This window comes from Pelodiscus sinensis, chromosome 3 (genome assembly GCF_052426305.1).
Source record: "Pelodiscus sinensis isolate ZL-2025 chromosome 3, ASM5242630v1, whole genome shotgun sequence".
Classification (NCBI taxonomy): domain Eukaryota; kingdom Metazoa; phylum Chordata; order Testudines; family Trionychidae; genus Pelodiscus; species Pelodiscus sinensis.
In genome coordinates, this window is record NC_143054.1 from 178,139,241 (window position 1) to 178,165,605 (window position 26,365).

The window sequence follows — 26,365 nt, forward strand, 5'->3', positions numbered from 1 at the left end:
AAGGGAAGTGAGATCAAGTCATGGAGGTTGGGTCCATGGAGTGGTATTAGCCAGGGAGTAGGAGTGGTGTCCCTGCCCAAGGTTTGTGGAAGGCTGGAGAGGGATGGCACGAGACAAATGGCTTGGTCACTGTCTTCGGTCCATCCCCTCCAGGGTCCCTAGGGTTGGCCACTGTCGGCAGACAGGCTACTGGGCTAGATGGACTTTTGGCCTGACCCAGGACAGCCATTGTAAGCTCAGGGCTCAGGGTCGGGGGTCTCACTGGACCCCCTTGATTCTCTTGCACACCTGCTCCTGGGTGGCCAGGCTGGCAGCTCTTCTGCCCTAGTAGGCCACTTTCCTGTGCCTAGTGCGGAGATCGTGGACGAGGTCCACGATGTCTGCACTAGCCCAGGTGGGTGCCCGCCTCTTGCGGTCCCGGGCAAGCTCCCGGGAGCCGCCAGCCTGGTCCCGGGAAGAGGGGGAGGGCTGGGGGGCATCGGGTGGGTGGCTCGATCCGTGCCAGGTGCAGGGTCTGCTGGCTGGGTGCTGGCAGGCTTGCACCTGGCACGGGCACCGTAGCCAGCCCGTGCCCTTTTAAGGGGTCCGGGGCCGGGAGGGGGGCAGATGAGTTTCCCTGGTGTTGTTCAGAGTGGCCACCAGGGAAACCTGGGGAGGGCTAGCCTCCCACTAGTTCGAATTAAGGGGCTACACACCCCTCAATTCGAACTAGCTAGTTCGAACTAGGCTTAATCCTCGTAAAATGAGGTTTTCCTAGTTCGAACTAAGCGCTCTGCTAGTTCGAATTAAGTTCGAACTAGTGGAGTGCTAGTGTAGCGCTTATGAAAGTTAATTCAAACTAACGTTCGTTAGTTCGAATTAACTTTGTAGTATAGACATACCCTCTGTTACTGGCTGGTGCACAGAGCTGACAGCATGGAAGGCGCATACTGTGCCTTCAACAACTGTGTAGAAAGTGTTTCAAAACTGCTTGTCTGCAAACAAAATACAGATTGCACCCTCAGAATCTGACCCATGCTGAACCAGAGAATTTGCCAAACCAGGTCAATATTGTCTAGCAGAATTACCAACACTTCCACTACTTACATTTAGGGGTAAATTAGAACTAAATAAATGTCACAAGTGAGGTCAGTGCAAGATGGCTGGAAGCACTGAAATGTCCATTTTCATGAAATCTTTACTTTCAAATCTATTTCGCAATGTGTTTCTGGTGAGAAGTGACTTAATATGTGAAATTTCAGTCTGACATTTTGAGGAAACTGTACAATATTTTTTTTAAGTAAGTGTCTTTTCTTTTGTAGGTAGCTTTACTTAAAAGAAGTTTATTTACTTTTTAGTTTTCTATAAAGAAAAAACTAGTAAGAAATCACTGGGGTTTTGGGGGGGTTTTTATACAGAAAATGCTGAATAAAGTGAATTTAGGCCATGCTGCAAGATGTGCTGCATACAGTCCTGATGGTGAGATGGTAGCTATTGGCATGAAGAATGGAGAATTTGTCATCTTACTTGTAAACAGTCTTAAAGTTTGGGGCAAAAAACGAGACCGGAAATCAGCTATTCAGGATATCAGGTATATTCAGTTGAAATAAGACAGTAGTTCCTAAACCTGCAGTCCATACATAGGGTCATTTCCTGTTTGAACTAGGATGGATTCTCTTTCACTGAAGTCTTTAAATCTAGATTAGAAGACTTCAGTAATTCAGCTAAAGGTTATGGGCCTGCTACAGGAGTGGGTGGGTGAAGTTCTGTGGCCTGTGATGTATAAAAGGTCAGAGTAGGTGATCACGATGGCTCCTTCTAGCCTTAAAGTCTAGGAGTGTAAACTCCACATGAATACGTATTACTTTGCATATTAGCCTTTAGTATCAGAAGTCAATGTTACACTACAGTTTTACCACATAGCTCTAAGAAATGCCATATCTTAGCCTCAAGAGATAAATGGTACTTTGTGTGTAGTGTTAAGAATTTATATTAATGAAATATTAACAGCTATTGACTACATATGCTTTAAGCATCAGTGTGCCTTTCTGATTCAATTGTCTTGAATCATGGTGAGGTTTCATCAGAACTTGCTATTAGTTGTTAGTCTTTTCTTTAAAAAGATTGAACTTTTCATACCTTAAGAATTGTGAATCAAAGCAAACAAAAATCTTACCAAATGTACCAGTACCACAAATTATATTCCTGCTTCATGATTTCTTGTCTAGAATCAGCCCTGATAATAGATTTTTGGCTGTTGGCTCACAAGAACATACTGTTGATTTTTATGACCTCACCCAAGGCACAACCTTAAACCGGATAGGCTACTGCACAGATATTCCAAGTTTTGTCATTCAGATGGATTTTTCAGCAGACAGCAGATTTATTCAGGTATGTTTTAGGGGGCATGCATTTCTTTACTCATTAATTTATCATCAAATATTATAAAGGAAAGGAATTAAGTTTGTAAAAATCCTTACAAAAGTCTGGCCGGTAAAGCACAGAAATAAAGCACTCTGTTCATCCACAAGCATCCCCTAAATCTGTCAGCTGTCCCGAGGTGAAGCACAAGCCCAGCTCTATGCAAGTGAGTAGAAACTAGCACCCCAATTTTAATAAAAATTTAATCCAAAACTACAGTAACTAAGACTACCTGGCCACATGAAGGCAAAAGCTTGGTCTAGACTACAGGCACACACAGTAGCGCTAGAGCAGTAAAAATGGGTACCTTCTTTCTCAATTGTGATCTGCAAAGTGCATAGAAACAGGCTGTACATGCACAATTACTCTGTAAATCTTAGGGCTCAAATATGCTTTTAGGGCACCGATGAGCATCAGAGATGTTGGGCTACAGGGAGCTGCATGAGGAATTGTGCACAGCATCTCTAGAAGCTCCCAAGTGTGTGTTTGGAAGCATACCTGTTGCCACTTTTTTTTTAAGGAGGATGTACACAGCATGTGCTCTGCCCCACAGCTGGGCAATTATGCTATCCACAGTAATTGACGGGTCAGGCTAATCCTTGTCTTTCACCAATGTCATTGCCCCTTTGGGATCAGAAAAGAAGTAGCAACCCTTTAACAAGGACTGCAAGGTTGGCTTGTTCTTTCTAGGGAACTTAGGGAGTAAGGATTTTGTTTTAACTAGCACATCACTATTTCAAGGGGCTAGCAGTGTTTTGGCCTATAATTTTAATTATGGAAGCTGACAATATAAAGCCTCCGGATGACTCTCAGATACCATCTCTCACAGATGAAGCATAGTGCAATGTATATCATCACATAGCAAGAGGATCTGCTGGCAACAAGGAGTTAAGTAAAAGCTCTCTATTACCTAGATGCAAAGTTAGTTTCAAAGTTTTAGTACCTTATGGCTGTGTCTACACTGGCAAGTTATTCCGGAAAATCAGCCACTTTTCCGGAAAAACTTGCCAGCTGTCTACACTGGCCGCTTGAATTTCCGGAAAAGCACCGACGATCTAATGTAAAATCATCAGTGCTTTTCTGGAAAAACTATGCTGCTCCCGTTCGGGCAAAAGTCTTTTTCCGGAAAACTGTTCCGGAAAAGGGCCAGTGTAGACAGCACAGTAGTGTTTTCTGCAAAAAAGCCCCGAGCGTGAAAATGATGATTGGGGCTTTTTTGTAGAAAAGCGCATCTAGATTGGCAGGACGCTTTTCCGGAAATACTTTTAACGGAAAACCTTTTCCGTTAAAAGCATTTCCGGAAAATCATGCCAGTGTAGACGTAGCCTATCTGTTTCCCTCATGTTCTCAAAGCTGTTGAATGATCAGCTCATACTGCCAATCCACTGTTGTTCTCAATCAGCGTAGTGTAGATAATATATAGTATCTTACATATTTCTGTCAAAGGCAACAGTACTAAACTACATGAACCCAAATGTGAGGTTTCTCTTTAGAGTGTCCTTGATGCTGCCAATTTTGTCAAGAAGATGTGAGATCATACAGTTAATAATCTGATTGAGAGGTTATTCATACTGTAAATTTGTTGTGATTATTTTACATTGTATATAACTCAATTATAGAAAGCTTAGACATATAAATAAATTGCTATATTTTACATATGGAGACTAACTGTTGAGAAATAAACTTTTAATGTTTAACTATTACAATAACATCAAAATATATTTATGGAAAGGTTAATCTACTCTTTCTATATTCAGGTATCAACTGGTGCCTATAAACGTCAGGTTCATGAGGTGCCATTGGGAAAGCAAGTGGTAGATGCAACGCTAATAGAAAAGATCACATGGGCCTCATGGACAAGGTGATGAAATGTGAAAGTCTAAAAACCAAATAACTTGTTTTTACAAGCAAATGATTATGCATTGTGTTACAAAAATAGGATAAATGAAGGTCCTGTTATAAAAGTGGAGTTAGTGCTGGGATTCACAGAGTTTGGGCTCTTTTAGATTTACAAAACAGTTTACATGAAAAGTGCTAGCTCTCTTATGAGGCCTGTGTGTACTGTACTTTTGAAATTAATTTATATCTCGGTGTCACAGTTGCCTCCATATATGGTTTGTATGGACACACACAGTGTGGTTGGTACTCTGGGATATCCCCTATGCCCTACCCATATCTGTGTATGCCATAATAGACACCACACTAGATTTGATTAAAAAGAAAGCAGGGCTAACAGAGGCATGTTATGAAGAAACTTTTGCATGAATACCAATTTTATAAAGTCAAAGGTGCATGTCCTCACTGTGCACATTCGGTCAGCAGAGTGCGTCCCTCCTACCATGGCTACCATTGACTCACACTGCGATGCATTGTGGGTAGCCATCCCACAGTTCCTGCTCCCATTTGAATTCTAGGTTAGACTTCCAATGCATAATGGGACAAAAACATTGTTATGTATGGTTCTGGGTACACGTCATCCAAATCTCCTGAGGCACTTACCTCCTATCTCACTCCATCATCGAAAGCAAACAATCATTTTGTGCCTTTTTTCCTGTGTTATTCAAGCAGACACCATAGGACAGCAAGTATGGACGCCACTCTGCTGTGGCAAGCATTGCAAATACCTCATGTCCAGAGCCTAGATAGGAACTGCTGGCACAAGGAAAAATGTAAGGAGGCCATCTATGCAGACATGCTGGGAACCATGGAATGGAGTGATTGGCATATTCTGGCAGCAGGCAGGCATTTTGACCCTAGAGAACACTGATTCTGGTCCCGTGAAACAAGCACAAAGAGTGTGTCTAAACTATACCCCTCTTGTCGGCAGAGGGCTGTAAATTAGAAAGTGCAAATGAAGCAGGGATTTAAATATCCGGCGTTTCATTTGCATAATGGCGGCTGCTGCTTTTTTCCGAAATGGGGCTTTTCGAAAAAAAACCGACAGTTTAGACGGGGCATCATATATTAGTAGCCCAATGTCTGTTGCCTGAAATGCTTGCTGTTCCCTCTGGGCGGCAGTGTTGCCTGAAATGCTGGCTGTTTCCTCTGGGCGGCAGTGTTGCCTGAAATGCTGGCTGTTTCCTCTGGGCGGCAGTGTTGCCTGAAATGCTGGCTGTTTCCTCTGGGCGGCAGTGTTGCCTGAAATGCTGGCTGTTTCCTCTGGGTGGCGGTGTTGCCTGAAATGCTGACTGTTCCCTCTGGGCGGCCCGTGCTCCATGGGGAGTGCGAGGCCCAAACAACCGCTTACTCTGCTTGCTCCCCCGCGGTGGCCCAGCTGAGCGGTGCAGAAGTGAGCCGAGCGCCACAGCGGGAGAGGAAGGTGGGCGGGGAGGTGACTTGAGGCGTGACAGCGGCTCCAGGCCCTACCCCCTGGTTGTGAACGTCACCACCCTGCCCCCCCCTCACCTCTCGTTGTGACGTTTGGCTGACTTCTGCGCCGCTAAGCCAGGCTGCCGCGTGAGAGCAAGTGGTGCAAGCAACCATTTGGGCTCCGCGCTCCCCAGGCAGCACAGGGAGTGCAGAGCCCAAACGGCTGTTTGGGCTCCGTGGTCCCCCAAGTGAGAGGCAGGAGGGGGAGGAGAAGAGAAAGAGAGAGGCAGGAGGCGGAGGAGAGCTGAGAGAGAGGGTGGGGGAGGCAGTAGGAGGAGGAGAGAGATTGGAGGCTCAGGAGAGAAGACCGACGTGAAGGAGAGACCTGAAAATCCCGTCTTATGATGTGCTAATTGGCTAGTTTTCAACAGAAATGCCCTGTTTCAAAAGATCCTGTACTCCTCAAAAAATGATCTTTCGATCAGGATCTTTTGAAACGAGGCATTTCTGTTGAAAATGCCCCGTCTAAACTGCTGTTTTTTTTTGACAAGCCCCGTTTCGAAAAAAAGCGGTTGCCGCTATTATGCAAATGAAGAACAGGATATTTAAATCCCCGCTTCATTTGCACTTTTGATGTGTCTAATTTACATCCCTTTACTGAAAAAAGGATGTAGTTTAGATGTACCCAAACTATTGGGGCCACATAGTTACGCAGCGATGAGATGAGGACCAGTGGCTACAAAACTTCCACGTGCACATGCATAAGGCCACCTTCATAGAACTTTGCAAATTGCTTTTCCCTGCCCGGAAGTGCACCAATAACACAATGAGAACTGCTCTGGCAGCTGAGACATGAGTGCTGGAAACTGTGGAATTCCCTGTGGAAACCTGCAACACCAGACCACTATGGATCAGTTGGGAACCAGTTTGGACTGGGTAAATCTAGCGCGGGGGCTGCTGTGATCCAAGTAGCCAGGACAATCAATACCCTTCGGCTAGGCAGGATACTGACTCAGACTCATACAGGATACAGTGGATGGCTTTGCCGCAATGGGGTTCCTGAAGTGTTTTGGGGAAAAGATAGAATGCATATCTCTATCCTGGCACCAGACCCCATTACCAGAGAATACGTAAACCACAAGCAGTACTTCTCAGTGGTGTTGCAAGCACTGGTGGGTCACAAGGGCCATTTCAAGACATCACCGTGGGATGGTCAGGAAAAGTGCATGATGCACGCCTCTTCAGGAACTGAAGAAAGCTGCAAGATGGAACTTTCTTCCCAGACACAAAAATTACTGTTGGTGATGTTGAAATGCCAATAGTTATCCTTGAAGATCAAACTTCCCCTTTCCTCACATCTTTTGCTTCCACTTTGAAAACAGAAAAGCAACCTGGATGTTGCTTGACTGCTCATTCAAGTGTTTGCATTTCAGAGGAGGGGCTGCGGGTTTGGCGTCAAGAGGCACAGATGTGTACAGTCAGCATGAAATCCCCTCCCCTCCTGCACAGCATGACTGTTCTCCAGGATGATCCCTTCAAGCCAACTGCAAACAGGGCAGCACACCTGAGGTCATAATTTGTTGAGGGATCCGCAAACGGAGGCAGATTTGCCTCAACAGTATCACAAAACTTCCCCCATTTCACCCAGAAAACTGTGCGCAATGTCAGTCTTCGGAGGGTCAGAGAGCAGGACAGGGAGCAGATGCTGCATGTATCTGGGCAGAGACCTTGACTTTTTACTGCTCTGCCTTCAGCTGCAATGATGACAGATCACTTACTGCTGTCTTGGTGTGGGAAGGTGTCCTACCATAGAGCACTAAGGCAGCCCTCCCTAGAAACATTCTGAGAAAGATTACAGAGTACCTCAGCGAGAGCGTTGTAGAGATGTGCAGGGAGGATTCCTGCTCCATTTCCAGGCACATAAACAAACTTTTCAGGGGAGCACCTGCTGTGTAACTGGATTGGCCACCACTGTATCTGAATTGCTCAGGGAAGATCAAAAAATCAAACACAATTACATTTAACCACTGCAGTATGATAACAAATGTGCAACTGACCTGAGGTGCTTTCTTTGCCATCAGGGTCTGGCAACAAAAAGTCCTGGGAGGGGATTGGCTCCAGCGTTAGGAAAAGGTGCTGACTATCAAGGAGAATGGATCCTCTGCTTGCTAGTTGCACATTCTCCTCCTCCTCTTGCCCATGTACAATGCCCTTCTTGTTGTTGCTGGAGGCTGCCTGAACAGTCCCTTAGGAGGATAGAGATAGTTTTGGGATACTGGTTGGGGTCTTCCACCCCTGCAGAATCCCAGGCAGCTGCTCATAGAAGCAGCATGCCTGTGGCTTTGCCCCAGAGCAACTCTTTGCCTCCTTGTATGCTTGCCTGAGCTCCTTTATTTGTACGTGGCACTACACGGTATCCTTGGAGTAGCCTTTCTCCTCCATGCTCTGTGGGTTTTTGGTGCAGCTATCAGCATTTCTTCTGCTGGTTCAGAGTTCTGCCTGCACAAATTCTTCTCCCTCACATAGCAATTAGATCCAAGTATCTCCTGCGTGCTCCAAGCTGGAGCTTGTTTGAGATCCTGAGCGCTCATGGGCGGGTATGTTGCTGGGCTCACCACGCTGACCAAACAGGAAATGAAATTCAGAAGTTCCTGGGACTTTTTGTGTGTACTTGGACGTGCAGCAGAATGGAAAGTACTGGCCCAGAGTGGTCACATTGCCACACCTCTTGGAACCCAAACACATCAAATTGAACAGCCCTATGTCTACACTGTCCCAATCCAAGGTTGACTTTAGTGGTGGTGTGCTCATCAAGGTGCAGTACAGCAGTCTATTTCAAAAGCCCTTACGGTCGATGGAAGGGGCTTGGTGGTGTAGAAACATTCATTAGAAAAAAATCGACATAACATGAGTGACTTCGACTTAACCTGGTAATGTAGACCAGGCCTTAGTGTAAATACCAGTAAACCTGTTAAACTGCCTGGCCCGTTTACTCTCTATGGCCTTTTAGTTACAGTGTAGTTTAAAACTATACTAATACTATTGGTACAGGCATTAATCAGATCTGACACTAGCCAGCGCACTGACAATATATACAAGTTTAGCTCTTGGGGAACAAGGGTAGGATTGAATAACACACGCTCTCTTACTGCTTTGTTTTCAAGCAAACACAAGACTGCAATGCAGTAGTTATACTATGGCCTCTTCTGTCAGAGTGTAGGAGGCATGTGGATATATTCGACAGCTGCTATGTGGGAAAACATTCTAAGTGAGAGAAAAACAGCTATTTTAAGAAACAACCTTGATACAAACAATAAGCCCCTCACTTGAGTAGTTAGGGCCCAGGAAGCATCACTGCTGTAACATTTCAGTGTGAGTGGCAGCAGCGATGTGGAGAAAGGAAGAGCGTGTCACTGAAGCAAGCTATATTTGAATCTCATGAATGGAGAATATATGGTAGCTAGTATCTAATACAGGGTAAGGTTGTGCATCTTAAGGGGACTCGTTTTGTGGTCTAGAGCATGAGGGAAAATGAGCACATGTATGGTATTCTTGCTATACTATGACAATGTATATAAGTGGAATAATGAACAGGAACTAGGTGAATTCCTATGGGAAAACAGTTTACTAATGGTCACCCACCATTTTCCTGCTGCAAAGCCAGCTATAATGCCCCTAACATACTATCCAGCAGAGCTAATGGTCCAGGTGGCTGCATAATTGGAGTTTTTCTTACATTTTGGAGCAGCATTCTTGGAGATGAAGTCATTGGGATTTGGCCAAGAAACGCTGATAAAGCAGATGTCAACTGTGCGTGTGTGACCCATGCTGGATTAAATATAGTGACAGGAGATGATTTCGGGCTCGTGAAACTTTTTGACTTTCCATGCACAGAAAAATTTGTAAGTGAACATTTTAGCTTTATCTTAACCTAAGATGCCAGGTTTTGTGTTTAACCAGTTTTACAGTTGACTCCAGGCAAAAAAGTGCCAGTAGATTAAAAGTCTGTTTTTTAAATAGCTGTGATACATTATTTATTGTCTGCAATATTCTCTTTTCTTTTCTAACAGGCCAAACACAAGCGTTATTTTGGTCATTCTGCTCACGTTACCAACATACGCTTTTCTCATGATGACAAGTATGTTATAAGTACAGGAGGCGATGATTGCAGGTAACTTCTTAGTTTACTAATAAAGAATTGTTTGTAAACAAACAAGTATGGTCCACTTCCATTGCAACAGTGTCTAGCATCTTAGAGCATGCTGCCACACTGCATCCAAAATCCATTTACCTAGCAACACAAACTTGGCTAAAACACCCTCAATACTTGGCAATCGAGGCAGGAGTGTTGATGAGGCTGTTACATTTTCTGACCTGTGTTTTTTGAGTGTAACATGTTTTACAGAAAAAATACAAATGATAACCTGAAAGACCACAAACCAGGCTAAAAAGTTATGAGTAGCTCTGGATTTACCATGATGGAGTAGATTCCCAAAGGTATCACTGCCATTCATAAAACCCCTTCCCAGCAGTGGACCCCAACTGTGGAGTGCACCCCTTTCTGGGGTGTGCTGAAGAATATTCAGCGGCCCAGGAGGGAGGAAAAGAGAGTTGAACTCGGGTTTCTTACTTGCAGGGAAGTGCCCTACTCTTGACTATAGAACCACTCAACTCAGCTGCTGGCCCAAAGCATATATATAGGGCCCCAGCAAAGTCAGGGTCCGTGCTGGTCAATTTCATAGCCAGGAGGTTTTTCAGATTGGTTGATTTTAGTTTCAGAAGTTTCTCGGTGTTCTAACCATGGGGGTCCTGACCCAAAATGGGATTGTGAGTGGGGCAGTTTGCAAAGTTTTTGGGGAGGAAGGGGGGTGACTTATGTGCTGCCTTTAGAGCAAGGCTAGAGGAGGTTGCCGGAGGTAGAAGTAGCCAAGTTGCATGGCCATGAGAAAATGTGTTTCAAAGTCCCTGAGGCTGTAGCCCCTACCCAGTCACCCCAATACCTGGTGGAAACCATGGGGAAAGAAGCCCCAGCTGGAGATATTGGGGAATGGAAACCTCAAGCCCTGGCTATCCCAACATCCAGCTGGAGCAGAATGGGATGGAAGCCCTGAACCTGGCAAGAACCACTGGGAGAAGCCCTGAGCTCTGGTCCAGGAGCCACATGGGAGATGTGGAGGAGCCTGAGCCCAGACTGCCCCAGCTGCAGCTGCCAGGAGCAGAAGTCCCTGCAGAAAGTGTTGGAGGAAGAAGCCCTGAGCCCCAAAACAGGGCAGGAGCTGTGGGGGTGGGCAGAAACCCAGAACGTGGGCTGTCTTGGCTGCAGCAAGCAAAGCAGAAGCCCCTGGCCCTGTCTGAAGCTGATAAGGGCAGGAAGCCCCAAGCTCTGTGCCCCGAGTCATGGCAAGAGCCCTGAGGAAGGGATGGGGGGAAGCTGGGAACCCAACTCTTCAGTTGCTCGAGTGCAGAAGTGTGGGTGTACCACCCTCATTTCCATACTGACTCTCATGGTGGGTCTGATCTCCTTTCCAAGAGTGGCCCTGCAAGAGAAGGATGACAGACTGGCCAGCATAGGGAGATCAAGTTTCACAGGGCTGGGCAGATTTCAGAGTCTGAGACACGATTTTGATGGTCATGAAATTGGTGGGTCCTACTTATATAATTATTCTTTTAATAATTTATCTACAGTGGGAAAGCTCCCACAGAAAAAATTGAGAGCAACCCATCCCAGCATATGAGCATAGCCCATAGCTCAGGGATTAAAGCATGCTTCTCAGAGGTGAGAGACTCAAGTTTGAAATCCTTCTCCAGATTAGCTGGAGAGGAACTGAGCACCATCTTCTGCATTAGTTTGGTGTCCTAGCCACTGGAGTAAAGTTTATAAAGGGGGAGGGGAGGCCTAATGCTGCAGCAGCAGCAGCAGCAGCAGCAGGATTTCTTTCAAAACGAACTCTGCGGCTGTGTCTAGACTGGCCAGTTTTCCGGAAAATCAGCCGCTTTTTCGGAAAAACTTGCCAGCTGTCTACACTGGCCACTTGAATTTCCGCAAAAGCACTGACTTCCTACTGTCTGAAATCAGTGCTTCTTCTTCGGGTAGTCCCCGTGGGTGCTCCACTTCTGGTGTCGGGCTGGTCCCGGCGCCGCAAATCGGAGCTTTAACAGAGCTGTGTGTGTGTGTGTGGTCGGGCAGCGCGCGTGCACTCCCGTTTCGCGCCTTTCATCTACCGCGCGCTGCCCGGCTCCCAACAGTTCTTCTCATCCGCCTTGGGTCGCAGACGGAGCTTCCCTACTCTCTCCTCAAAATTTCCCCCTTCTTCCCTTCGGCTGTTTGCCGTGGGGAAGCCTCATAACTTTTACTGTTTAAATATAGACTGCGTCTAGCCCCGTTGGCAGACGCGGTTTAAAAAAAAAAAAAAAAAAAAAGAAGAAAGGAAAGAGTATACTGAGAAAGAGCAGGGCTATATATAGATATACGCTGTTGGCGTTTTTTTCTGTTGCCTGCTCTGGTTAAAAAAAAAAAAAAAAAAAAAAACAAACAAAAAAGGAAGGAAATAAAGTTTAAACGGAAAGAAAGTAACACGGAGTAACCGGGGACGCATACAAGCGGCTGCTCTTAGCCGGCGGTAGCACTCAGTCCCCACAACTCAAAATGCCGGGCTCCCCCGGCTTCAAGAAATGTGAAGGCTGTGCTGAGCCAATGCCGGTGTCAGATGGACACTCGGCTTGCATTCGCTGCCTTGGGGAGACTCACATCCCCCAAAAGTGCTCCCACTGTGCCAGCCTGACGACTAGAGCCCGCAAGGAGCGGGAACGTCGCTTGAAGGAGATCCTGTTTGATAAGGCTCTCATGCCTTCCACTGCCTCAGGATCCTCTGCCTCCGACCCTACGACTGATAAGCGGAAGGCTCCTTCTGAGGCTTTGCCCTCATCAAAAAAGAGGAAAGCCTCTCCTGCTCACTCCCTGCCAGCTGCTCCGCAGTCGCGGGCAAGCGCAGGTGACAAGCCGGGCACTTCTCGTTCGAGGGTAACCCGTGCTCCATCAGTCAATAAGCCGGCCGGCACTTCAGAGTCTCGTCAGCCCCCTGCTCGGGATCCTCACCCGGCACCGGGGCTTCTTAAAGAGACAGACGCAGCGGCACCAGTTGTATCAGCGGTGCCGGCTGTTGAAGGGCTTTTAACCACGGCCCCCCACAGGGAGCTGTCCTCAGCACCGGCAGGGGATCAGCGTGCTCATACTCAGATGCCTGCTTCACAGCCCTTAACCCTTCACTCTCCAGGCTCTGCACAGCCAGCAGCATCAACACAAAAATCAAATGCCCAGGGAATCTCCCAGTGTGCCTCGCCAAGGTCTCACCACGAGCCATCCCCTCACCGCTGTGCCTCTACGCACCACGCAAGAGACCATGGGCATTATTACCACCGCAGTCTCTCATCTCGTCACTACTATAATAGAGAGCGTAGCTGTTCACACCAGAGATATTCGAGATCTCCTTCTCCGGCGAGACGCTCACGATCACCAACTCATTCACCTAGAAGTACATATTACGCCAGGTATGACAGCACTAGATCTTCTGGACGCTTCTCCCCTGCAAGGTCTGGCCGGCACTATTCTCATCGTTATAGACCGGACTATCTTGAATCATCTCATCACAGTCACTCTCGGTCTCATCGCAGGTCTCCATGTTCCTGTAGATCAGTTAGTCCGCGCTCTGGGCGCTCGGAGATCTCCAAGCGTTCTCCGCTACGACGTCCCGTATCTTCTCGTTCCCCCACGCATTGTTCTCAAATGTCGGACCTAGAGGAAGGGCAACTCTCGGAAGGTGAGCAGGATATCTCCCCTAATGCCAGTTCACCACAGCCCTCTAGGGATGAACCGCTGTCTATGGGCGAGAAGTCTCCACCGGATGATCTTAAGGAATTCCAAGACCTGTTTAAACGTGTAGCGCAATCTCAGGAAGTGCAGCTCACTGACTCTCAAGCTAAACAGCATAAGCTGTTTAAGAATCTGCACCCTAAACAACAGAGAAAGATTGCACTCCCGGTAGATGAAGCCATCTTAGAAGTGGCACAGGATATCTGGCAGACGCCAACATCGATACCGCCAACTAATAAGAAAATTGACAAGAAGTATTTCGTTTCATCCAAAGGACTGGATTTTCTTTTCAATCACCCTCAGCCGAATTCCCTGATAGTGGATGCGGTTCGTCACAAGAACAAGATGCCCCAATTCAAGAATTCCCTACCGGATAGGGAGACAAAGAAATTGGACCACTTTGGTCGGAAAGTTTACTCCTCCTCGACCTTGTTACTGCGGGTTGCCAATTATGCTGCTCTGTTATCGAACCATAACTTTGATAATTACTCTAAGTTACCGGAACTCATGCAGCACCTCCCTGACAGTAAGAAGTCTCTCCTTAGATCAGTTGTCCAGGAAGGTTTCACCGCATGTAGAACAGCCCTTCAGATAGCCGCGGACATTGCTGACACAGCCGCGCGAGCAACGGCAACAGGCATTGCGATGAGGAGAGCTTCCTGGCTACTGTCAGCGGGAGCTCCTAAGGAGTTGAACTCCAAAGTGGAAGATTTACCCTTTGATTGTCAGAAGTTGTTTGCCTCTACTACCGACGAGATCCTCCATTCTGGCAAGGACTCTCGTATGACCCTTCGTTCTCTGGGGATGTACACGTCACCTTTTAAACGCAGACGATACTACCCTTTCCAGAGGAAATATGATTATTTTCCCTATAAGCAACAGCAACAGCAGCAACAGCAGCGTGGATCTGACCAGTCTAGATTCAGACAGCGCCCTCAGCGCAAACGTCAGCAACAGAACCGCTCTGCTGCTCGACCTGCCCAGAAGCAGCAGGTTTGACTCCCGTGCAGAGGACGCGAACATGTCTCCAACGGTCAGCACTCGGAAGCCTGCAATCACCACCACCACTCTATTCCACCACCGCCTCAGGCCATTCCTTCATCAATGGGCCACCATTACATCGGACCGATGGGTCCTAGAGGTCATATCGTCGGGCCTGACAATCCCGTTCGCATCAATCCCTCCGACCACTCCTCCCACCCCATCCCTTCTCAGGGACCCGTCTCATGGGGCCGCTCTTCGAGAAGAGGTTCTTCACCTACTCGAGATCGGAGCCATAGAGAGAGTACCCGACGAATTCCGAGGCAAAGGGTTCTACTCCAGATATTTCCTGGTTCCCAAAAAGTCCGGAGGGTGGAGACCGATCCTGGATCTGAGGGGTCTGAACCGTTTTATTCGAAAGCAGCGCTTCAAAATGACCACCCTGGCCAAGATCATGCCAGCTCTAAACAGAGGAGACTGGTTCGCAGTCCTGGATTTGCAAGACGCATATTTCCATGTAACGATTCACATAGCCCACAGGCGTTTTCTCAGATTCGTAGTGGGCGACGATCATTTTCAGTACAGGGTTCTGCCTTTCGGCCTCATTTCGGCCCCAAGGGTGTTCTCCAAGACACTAGCGGTAGTGGCTGCCCATCTTCGAAGGATAGGAGTCGTTATCTTCCCCTACCTCGACGATTGCCTCATCAAGGCGCGCACCCAGTTAGAGGCTCAACACATGGTAGTCGCAACTCAGGAGTTGTTCGACTCCCTCGGCCTTATCGTGAACACTCAAAAATCGCGCCCACGACCTACGCAGATTTTAACCTTCATAGGAGCGCGTCTCGACTCCCAGTCGGAAAGAGTCCATCTTCCACTCGAGGGTTTTCAAGTAATGCAAGATCTGATAAAAACAGTTTTGCACGCTCCAATGCTCCCGGTACGCGTATGTCTCCAGCTTCTGGGACATATGGCTTCCACGACAATCATAGTGCGCCATTCAAGACTGCACCTCAGGTGTCTGCAGCATTGGCTAAGCACGGTTTACAAGCCTACCGACCACAGCATTCGCAAGACGGTAGTACTTCCAGTACATGTCAAAGACTCCCTAGTATGGTGGACGAATCACAACAACATGTTGTCAGGAGTTCCCTTCCATGCACCACAACCGTCACGAGAGATAACCACAGACGCTTCTCTCATCGGCTGGGGTGCCCACATGGGCACAAAAACAGTTCAGGGTCGTTGGTCCACTACGGAGATGATGCTCCACATCAATCTTCTCGAGCTTCGAGCCGTGTTTCATGCCTGCAAACATTTCAAGGTATACATAAAAGGTACTGTCACCAGAATCCTCACGGACAATGTAGTCGCAATGTACTACGTAAACAGACAGGGGGGTGCCCGGTCCCGCTCACTTTGTGCGGAGGCTATCCGTCTCTGGAAATGGTGCATTCGAAACAACATCTCTATAGTTGCGTCATACTTACCGGGTGTGAACAATACCACAGCCGATGCACTGAGCAGGTATTTCCCCCAGGACCACGAGTGGGTGATCCGCACAGATGTCCTCTTAACTCTCTTCCATCAGTGGGGGTTTCCGACGATAGATCTCTTTGCAACACGTGCCAACGCAAAATGCAGAGCTTACTGTTCCAGAGCGGGAGTGGGACCTCACTCGCTGGGAGACGCATTCCTCCTTCACTGGGGCACATCACTCTTGTATGCATTCCCCCCTGTTGTACTCATTCCCAGAGTACTCGAGAAGGTTGTGATGGACAGGGCACGAGTGATACTTATAGCCCCAGCATGGCCCAGGCAGCCATGGTACTCAACCCTTCGGCAGCTCTCTGTACGAGCACCGCGCCGACTGCCTTGCCTACCAGATTTGCTGACACAACAGAGAGGCTCACTGCGTCACCCGAAGCTGGACACTCTGCACCTCACTGCATGGATGGTACATGGTTCAGCGAGTCCGAGAATCTTTGTTCGGACCAAGTGAAGCGTGTTCTCCTGCACAGCAGGAGAGATTCCACCAGGAAAACCTACCTGTCAAAGTGGTCCAGATTTGTACGATGGTGTGCTCCTAAACTCCTGGATCCCTTGCTTTCGCCGATGCATGTCTTATTGGACTATGTCCTTCAGCTGCAGGCAACCGGACTAGCCATTTCATCACTTAAGGTCCACATAGCGGCAATAGCTGCTTTTCACTACCCCGTTGAAGGCAAGTCGGTTTTTTCTCACCCCATGATGGTTAGATTTCTCAGAGGATTGGCTAACCTCAACCCACCACGGAGACCTCCGCCACCTGTATGGAGTCTTGACCTGGTTATCGATGTCCTCACTGGGCCACCGTTTGAACCGCTGGCCACGGTACCGCTACCGATGCTTACGATGAAGGTACTTTTTCTTCTGGCTATAACATCAGCACGCAGGGTGAGCGAGTTATCCGCACTAATGTCAACGCCTCCCTATACGGTCTTCAACCCGGAATCAGTGATACTGAGGTCTCATCCAGCCTTTCTACCTAAAGTATGTACGGAATTTCACATAAACGAACCAATTGTTTTGCCATGTTTCTACCCAAAACCGCATGCATCTCAGCGAGACGCTCTCCTGCATACGCTCGATGTCCGCAGAGCCCTGGCTTTCTATATAGACAGAACCCGTACTTTACGTAAGACGGACCGCCTCTTTATTTCAACATCGGGCTCTTCTAGGGGCAAGTCCTTATCCGCCCAGCGCATTTCCAAGCTGGTTGTCTCTTGTATCACGACGTGCTATACTATCCGTAAGAAGTCTCTCACCTCGCAACCTAGAGCTCACTCAACACGAGCAGTCGCTACGTCTACAGCTTTCGTGAAAGGTGTCCCTCTTCGTGACATCTGCCGTGCTGCAACTTGGTCTTCAAATTCTACCTTTTCAAGACATTATGCAATTGTTCAGCACTTCACCACTGACTCAGCAGTAGCCTTGGCAGTGTTGCCTACTGCTCGGAATACCGATTCCGAAACACATGTTTAGCCGAGATTACTGCTTCGGAGTCACCAGAAGTGGAGCACCCACGGGGACTACCCGAAGAAGAAAAGGAAGTTACTCACTTCGTGCAGTAACGATCGTTCTTCGAGGTGTGTCCCCGTGGGTGCTCCACGACCCGCCCTCCTCCCTGCTTCGGAATCTTGTTTTTTTCTGTCTTTCAGATAGGCGGTGAGACGAACTGGCGGGAGCCGGGCAGCGCGCGGTAGATGAAAGGCGCGAAACGGGAGTGCACGCGCGCTGCCCGACCACACACACACACACAGCTCTGTTAAAGCTCCGATTTGCGGCGCCGGGACCAGCCCGACACCAGAAGTGGAGCACCCACGGGGACACACCTCGAAGAACGATCGTTACTGCACGAAGTGAGTAACTTCCTTTTCTTGCGGAAATACTATTCTGCTCCTGTTCAGGCAAAAGTCCCTTTTGCGCAAAGCTTTTGTGCAAAAGGGCCAGTGTAGACAGCTCAGATTTGTTTTCCGCAAAAAAGCCCCAATCGCGAAAATGGCGATCAGGGCTTTTTTGCGGAAAAGCGCGTCTAGATTGGCATGAACGCTTTTGCGGAAAAGTGTCTGGGCCAATCTAGACGCTCTGTTCCAAAAATGCTTTTAACGGAAAACTTTTCCGTTAAAAGAATTTCTGGAAAATCATGCCAAGCTAGATGCAGCCTGCACGTTTGCAAAGAAGAGGGACCACAGCTGTGAATTCTGAGGTCTCCTTTCCATGCAGACTTGTCTATGCGTACACCAATAGCATGTAAATTCTAGTGCAGCCCCATACACAATGGTCCATATGGACCCTGCTGTCCTGCAGTATGAGTTCCATAACATGCACTGATTCAGTCCTGTTTTAAACAGCACAATGCAAGGGTGTAATTAGGAACTTATACTGCAGGACAGCAGGTTTCATTTGGCCAGTTGGTGTGTGAGCCACTGGTTAGCCATAGTCTTCACACCTGGCTTGTGTACACTGTTGCAGCACATAGACAAGCCCATGACTATCTTTGAGGGGCAGGGCTCAGTTTACACCCTTTGCATTAGCTTTAGTGTCTTCCCATTAACCTTGTTGGCGTTTTGGAGCCCATTTGGAGGTGGAAGACGGAGTCAAAGTCTCTGCTCTGAATCAGTCAAAAGAGGCTAAATAGTCTAGGGGAAGGCCGGCACTGGTCTGAGTGGGGTTCCATTCAGTCTATAATACATATAATTATTAATAATCCTCAAAAACTATGGAAGCAGAAATTCAAAAAACAAACTCCAAGTATGGCTAAATGGTAAATCAGGCAAGAGTTTAATTGAGCCATACAGAGATGCAGCAAACTAAGAAGTGCCAGTGAAACATAAGGGCTGTGTCTACATTGGCATGATTTTGCATAAAAGCACCCGCTTTTGCGCAAAAACATGCTGCCTGTCTACACTGGCGGAGAGTTCTTGCGCACGACCACTGACGTTCTTATGTGTGAAATCAGTGCTTCTTGTGCAAGAACCATGATGCTCCCGCTCAGGAAAAAGCCATCTTGTGCAACTGTTCTTGCGCAAGAGGCCAGTGTAGACAGGCAACATGAATTGCGTGCGCAAGAAAGCCCAATGGCTAAAATGGCTATCGGAGCTTTCTTGTATACGAGAGCATCTACACTGGCACGGATGTTTTTGCGCAAAAGCACATGCCAGTGTAGACGCTCTCTTGCGCAAATACTTTAACGCAAGAACTCTTGCGTTAAAAGTATTTGCGCAAAATCATGCCAATGTTGACGTAGCCAAGGTGTTAAATAGAGTGCTTTAGTGGACAAGCAACTACCTATAGCCATGACACAGTGCTTAAGTAGCTGAGAAGCTAGACCTAACCCAGGCAAAAGGAGCAAGTAAAGGCCACTGCGAGGCAGCTGAAGTATTGCTTTGTATCAGTTGTCCCTGACTATGAATGTGAGATATCAACATTGTTTACATCAGGAAGATGAGGCAGTCTGAAATGTCAAAAATGAAAGTGCTGAGATGCATGATTTGCCTAATCTCCATTCTGTTATTCACTGCTGCTTGTTTAGCACAGCCTGTACCAATTACATTCAGTGGAAGCATTCCTAGGTAGGACTACTGATTTGACCCACACAGGACTGGCCAATGTTTCTATAGAAATTTGCATATTTCCATGACTCACACTAGAACAAGTTAGTTGGGTTTTGAAACTATTGAGTGGTTTACAATATGCTATGCAAATATTAACGGACTGTCAACATGCTACTAACTTTGCCCAAAGGCACAAATTGTTGGGGTAGAGCAAAGAACATGCTAGAAGTTTTCATTTGCTGTATGAATAATGGAGCCATGTTGGTCTCTGAAAAGTGAATGTGTAAAAATGTATTTTAGGGCTCCACAGTAATTTACTGACATCCATACTAAACCTGCTCACTTTGGAAGTAAGAGGGTAGAGTTCCCCCCATCCCCCACGAGTTCTAAAACTGACAACAAAACCTGCAGTTTGTACCTTCTTATTCTAGCACTAATTGTTAAAGATAACTTTACCGCCACTTAACATTTTTTTAGTGTATTTGTGTGGAGGTGTCTTTGAAGAGGAATTTCCTTGCTTCTGGTGCTGCAACTAACATGGGACTACAGGAGTGAAGACACACACCAATCCACAATGCGTTGGCTGCTCTAATTTCATAACAAAAATGCTGCATGGATTTCACACTTTTGGAATCTGTGTGTGATAATATTAGGCATGTCTACACTAGGAAATTATTTTGAAATAACTAAATTTGAAATAACACCTGAAATAACTATTTTGAAATAAGCTTATTCCCCAAGGAAATCAGGAGTAAAGATTTCAAAATAACCAGCCTGTTATGTCTAAATAACAGGTGTCGTAGAGTGGACACTCTGCTTATTATTTCAAAATAAGGGGGGCTATTTTGAAATAGCTCCCTAGTGTAAACCAGGGCATTAAGTGCTACTCTGATATTATATTTGAAAGACTGTGATGCCCTTGTGATAAAAGCTGACATTTTAAAGGCTGTTCTTAGGCCTCAGCAATGAACAGTTCAATCAAACTGCTTTTGCTACATATTTTTAATTATTCCAAGCAGTTACAACTGTAGCCCATAAAAAACACTTTTGGGCCTCACTAATACTAAAAAGTAATGCAGCTTTTAATTTGTGGATCTTTAAAATAATTTCTTTACAGCTTCCTTCAGGAATGTTCCCATTTTAACAACTGTTACAACTCTTGTTTGGAATTTTATGCATTGTGAGTAAAGCTTTGCATTTTTTTAAATGACCGCAGGGGGTTTCACATTCACTTTCAATAACCAAAAGAATCAAATAACACACTTTTAAAGTTCACTTTTTTTTTAAAAAAAAGAACACATTTAATTTACAAAGTTTTCTATCCATGAAGTGCCTTTGAAAGAGTTTGCCAATAGGCCTCCCACCACTGTCAGCTTTCTGCATATGGTGCTATAACTTGCATCCTAGAGGGCTTAACACAAACACCTTTTCCAGATCTGACATGGTCACCCAGTTTCTGCTCTTACTATTCTTAATACTGTCACAGCAGAATTCTAAAATGTTTCCTTCAGAGAGAACATACATACCATTATACAAGCAATTATCTGAACCTCCTCTTTGTCAATGACATGAGCAATCTATTAAGGGGCAGAAAGTAGCTGGCTCAAGAAGACAGTAGGTCAAGGCCAGGATTTAAGCTTGGCCCTGAGGAATAACATGTATGCAGAGTACTTTTTGCAGGATAGGGGAAAGAAAATTTAGAACTCTTGATCTTTTCATGGTCTTTTCATGTTCTTCCCTCTTTTGGGGTCCGTGCTTTATATTTGACTACTAGTAAAGCTAGTAAAAGTGCTTTGGACTTTTCAAAGAAGCATCATTTCCATCTTTTCTCAGGAAGAGCTTCTTGGAGATGTGCCAATTGTACATAATGAATGACAGATCAACCAGTAAGAAAACATTGCACAACCTTAGGTTAATCTGGCAACCATTCATGCTGTTTAGAAACATGTATGTGAGATTAACAAAAAATAAATAAAACCAGTTGAAAATTTACTAATGGAATGTTTTTGTCATACAATGCCATTTTGTCAAAATTTAATCTTTCCACAGATATTGTCTATTTCAGTGAAATTTTGTTTTAAAAACCTCTGGACTTGCATACAGAGTGTAAATGCTCTATTTTGAGTTTCAATTTCAAAACAACTTTTCATTTAGGTGTGTGTATGTGTCTAATGTAAACAAATGAAATGTTTTAATTGACCAAACATTTTTCCCCAAACCATTTGATGGGACTAGGATGTGTGTGGGTGCATGTGGTAATAGGAAATCTCGTTTTTGTTCTAAAGCAAAACAAATTTCCTGAAAAATAAAAATTCTAGTTCTTGCAGATCTCTAATGAGAAGTTTGCTAATAATTATAAAAATGATAGAAAAGAGGGAAGGCAAGCATTATCAAAATGTAATAATTATATATTTAACACAAAAGTGCTTGAGGAAACTTAGTGATTTTTTTAAATAAAAAGGAACTATTGCCTTACAGTACTCTACAAAAAAATCAGTTTGTCAGACACAAAAAGGAGACCCTATGCAGTCTTAATTTTTGTTAAAAAAAAATTGTTTTAAGATAGCACTTTTTTGCCTATGTTGTAATGTTGGCCTTTCATGTTGATTGTATCCTGAATAAAAATAATTGTGTGATGGAATGAATTGCTAAATGGTGATTTGTGAAAAATATCTAAAAGCAATAGTGTCTGTCAGGAAAACATTTAAATAAAACAATTTGTATACATATGTGTGGTTTGGTTTATATATTATATGCTCAGAAGTAATGCTGCATTATACTGTATATGAAAATACTGATGCATGAATTCATTTTTCAATGGCCAAAGGATTATTTGAAAACCTGTGTGTCAAATTAATGTGGTTATACATTTTCACTGATCTTATTTTTACAATCAAATTAGAAGACTCAAGTTATCCTGAAAAATTGTTAGGACTCACTTTGTATCCCCCTCAATTTTCAAAATTCTGAAGTACATCATACAGATGCTCAACTAGGAAAAAATTCCTAACTGTCAGGGTGGTCAAATATTGGAATAAATTGCCAAGGGAGGTGGTGGAATCTCCCTCTCTGGAGATATTTAAGAACAGGTTAGATAGACATCTGTCAGGGATGGTGTAGATGGAGCTTGGTCCTGCCTTGAGGGCAGGGGGCTGGACTCGATGACCTCTTGAGGTCCCTTCCAGTCCTATTATTCTATGATTCTAACTGTCTCTAGTAGTCTCTTCAGGAAAAAAAAAACCACAAAAATTGTTTAAGCCTATAAGCTTTATTGATACGTGGGTGTTTTATTTTTACATTTCACAATGCATTCCACAGACTTAGTTCAATACAGCTTAAACCACAAGTTTATAAATTTTCATTTGTAGTTTCTTGGATAACAATGCTCCACGTTTTCAAACATTTGCAGCATTAGATATTTGCTCCACAGATTACATTTGTGCAACACCATGTATGCTCTAAGTTTTCTGTGTGTGCAAGTTCATTTGTTTTTGTTTTTAAATAGATGGTAGTGTTTTGAGAAATGTTTTATTTTTTTAAGCTTTTTTGCCCTCTATGGCTAGTTCTAAAATCAGTCCATTTTCTGAAATACCAAGCACTGTGGAGCAGCTGAAAGATCTGAGCTTTGTGAAACACTATATTTTATATATATGTCAATTGATAAAACAATAAAATCACAATACAGCTACATTCGTACCAAAAAGACAAGGTTTTTCAAACTTGCTTTAATGGTATATTCTTCTAATCCTTTAATTTTAGAAAATCTGTCTCAATCTACCCAGATCATACACAGTGCACAACATGGGAAATGTTATCCTCCGCTCTATCTGTGCTACCCTTTTCTTGAATGCAGCAAGACTACCTCTGATGAAGCACAATGTACAGCTTCTCAAATCTTTTGTATTAGCTGGTGCTGCACACAGGAAAAACAAAGATGATTAGTTTTAAATTCATACATAGCAGCTTACAATACTTAAGATGATGAAACACATGGCAGTCAAAACAGGTATTTTCCTCAAACACTGTGCTGCTAAAAATAAAGATCTGTGAAATTGCACTGCAATGTCAAGGTTTTGATATTCCCTGACCCTCCCCATGTATTTCAAATGAATATTTCCCCCTTGAAAGATAACTCCTATTGACAAGATGCTTCAGGCTTTTTATTCAGTTTTGCGTTTCAATCCAGGTATTTTAGCTTGGATCCTGAAAGAGTAAAAAAAAATTAAAATATTATTTAAATGTGGAAAAAAGCACTATTTATAGCATCAATGTTGCCTTGAAAATGTCAATGTTTACAGATAGTTATCATAGATATATTAATCTGCAACAATAAGAAAACTGACAGAAAAGCTGTTAAATCCCTCTGCACTCAGCCTTGCTCTGCTGAAGATTTAAAGTCCTCTGCATATAAATCCACATATCTGAGTTTTAACTGCACAGCAAGGAACTACAGTAAAACTCCAATTGTCTGGCATCCAGTAGTCTGGCACTCCTGATAGTCCGGCACCAACTGGAACCCGGAAGTGCTCCGGCCAGCCGGACAATTGGAGCTGCTCTGCCCCCAGCTTCCCCAAGTCCGCCGCTGGTCAGTTTCAGCAGCAGCTGACTTGGGGAAGCCGGAGGAAGAGCAGCTGGGGTGCTACCGGGTTGGTCCCGCAGTGCCGCCCTCTCCCACGCTGTGCAGTTCCCTGCTGACCTCCCCACCCCCTTCATAGCTCCCCTTCCGGTACTCTGGCATAGCTGATAATCTGGCACCCCCTGGGTCCTAAAGGTGCTGGATTATCGGAAGTTTACTGTAGTTGTTTCTAAAAATTTCCCACCACTTTTAAACAAGTTCTTCCTCTTGATGACTATATATGGTGTCCCTAATGCAAGCTAGTTTGAAATGGCCAACAAACTCACTTAGCCATAGCATCTCTGGCAGTCTTGTTCGCAAGTCCCAAATAATGATCAATTTGAGCCTGAAATTTAAGAGAAAAACAGAAAAGTTAGCTGTTTAGCTTTACTGCTGCTAAAGGCTGCTTTATTACTTGCAACTCATCATTGCTCCTAACTGAATTAGTTCATGCTTCAATAACAGCCCTGAAAAATTCTAAAACAAGGAAAAGGCCCATATTTATGCTTACTGTGGGGTTTCATGTACTTTTTGCAAGTCACAAGCATACAACTATTCTACTTCCATCTCTACCAGCCAGTAAACAAAACAGCCCAGTTTCTAGAGTAACCAGTGCTGTACGGTGGAAAAAGAGACTTTCCCAGAATAGCAGATGATGGGGCTCACTGAGAAAAGGAAGCTGAGTAAGTACTGTACATCATCCACTTACAGAAAAAGTCACTATTTTTTGCCCATCCCAGGCACAGAAAACACAAAGGGGCAAAATAGGAATCCCCTTGTTCCGAATTCAGGAAGGTCTGCTACTGTAGGTTCCTAGATTCTAACCAGCTCATGCAGTAAGTCATCATCACTATTTGCTTTTTGAATCCCATATGATGCACTAGAGATTAATGTGTAGGTATGCCTGTGCACAACACAATCGGTATATCCTAGCCTTTCATTCATATATATATATATATATATATATATGTAGCTCCTAGTAGTTCAAATCCCGCCCTTTCTTTCAGAGCTCTGCCGCACAGAACCAACCAAGGCCCTCCTGTGCACAAAAACCAATGGTGTGTTTTATTTTGAGAAATTACTTTGTATTGACAGCTCCAAAACAGGTAACAACTTATATGTTAAAGAGTCTCAACCATTCTTGGGCTCTTCCTGACAGCAGCACAGTATTGGGTCTCTGTACAGCTATACTGTTAAAAGCACAATACTCTGAACAAATGAGATATTGCAATTCCCTTCTGCTAATCACTACATACACCTGAACAGTAACTAGAGATCCCATGACACTTTAAAGGGGGTGAATGATTAACTGAAAGCTGACTGACACATGGAATTTAACAATTATGTGCTTTTATGGGTTGCTGGCTTTACTATGCCACTAGTATGTTACAAAAGTAGTTTATTCACCATTGAAACAGAACAGCCAATCTGAGTTGCAGAAGAGTGGGATGGACCCACCATAAAAATATGCATCCCTAGTCACAGTATCACCAGCAGGAGTTTTTCACCAGTGGTTAAGAAATTCCCATGGAAATTAACAGTAAAAATGCTAAATCTCTCAGATTCTGCCAACGAAGAGTCTCTCTTGAGAGCTCATTATCTTGGTACACTTGATCACTCCACTGCAGAGCCCCGTGAGCTCCATCTGTTATAAGAAATAATTCCCTTGTAATGAAAACATAGGGCCTATTCCCCTTTGACTGCTTTGAACAGTAGAACCTTTGAGCTCCCACCTTTCAAGGACTCACAGCTTAGATTGCAGGGCTTTTGATCATAGAATACTAGGACTGGAAGGGACCTCGAGAGGTCATCGAGTCCAGTCCCCTGCCCTCATGGCAGGACCAAGTACTGTCTAGACCATCCCTGATAGACATTTATCTAACCTGCTCTTAAATATCTCCACAGATGGAGATTCCACAACCTCCCCGGGCAATTTATTCCAGTGTTTAACCACCCTGACAGTTAGGAACTTTTTCCTAACATCCAACCTAAACCTCCCTTGCAGTTTAAGCTCATTGCTGCTTCTTCTATCCTCAGAGGGCAAGATGAACAAGTTTTCTCCCTCCTCCTTGTGACACCCTTTTAGATACCTGAAAA

The 26,365-nt window shown here is 45.0% G+C and overlaps 2 protein-coding genes across 7 annotated transcripts in view; one reads left to right on the top strand and one right to left on the bottom strand.

The window, feature by feature from the left end:
• EML6 (EMAP like 6) overlaps positions 1-22,380 on the top strand; it is a 210,393-nt gene extending 188,013 nt beyond the window's left edge. For all 3 annotated transcript variants that reach the window (XM_075925488.2, XM_006122118.5, XM_075925489.2), the window contains 6 exons: positions 1,398-1,570; positions 2,208-2,370; positions 4,158-4,261; positions 9,458-9,611; positions 9,780-9,880; positions 20,131-22,380. In XM_075925488.2, coding sequence (XP_075781603.2) covers positions 1,398-1,570; positions 2,208-2,370; positions 4,158-4,261; positions 9,458-9,611; positions 9,780-9,880; positions 20,131-20,155 — 720 coding nt within the window. In that variant the 3' untranslated portion in view covers positions 20,156-22,380. The remainder of the gene's footprint in view (positions 1-1,397; positions 1,571-2,207; positions 2,371-4,157; positions 4,262-9,457; positions 9,612-9,779; positions 9,881-20,130) is intronic.
• A 522-nt stretch (positions 22,381-22,902) lies between these two features.
• Positions 22,903-26,365, bottom strand: part of RTN4 (reticulon 4) — a 72,128-nt gene continuing 68,665 nt past the window's right edge. For all 4 annotated transcript variants that reach the window (XM_075925492.2, XM_075925494.2, XM_006122120.5 and 1 more), the window contains 2 exons: positions 24,556-24,614; positions 22,903-23,856 (listed from right to left, as the gene is read on the bottom strand). In XM_075925492.2, the coding sequence (XP_075781607.2) occupies positions 23,814-23,856; positions 24,556-24,614 (102 nt within the window). In that variant the 3' untranslated portion in view covers positions 22,903-23,813. The remainder of the gene's footprint in view (positions 23,857-24,555; positions 24,615-26,365) is intronic.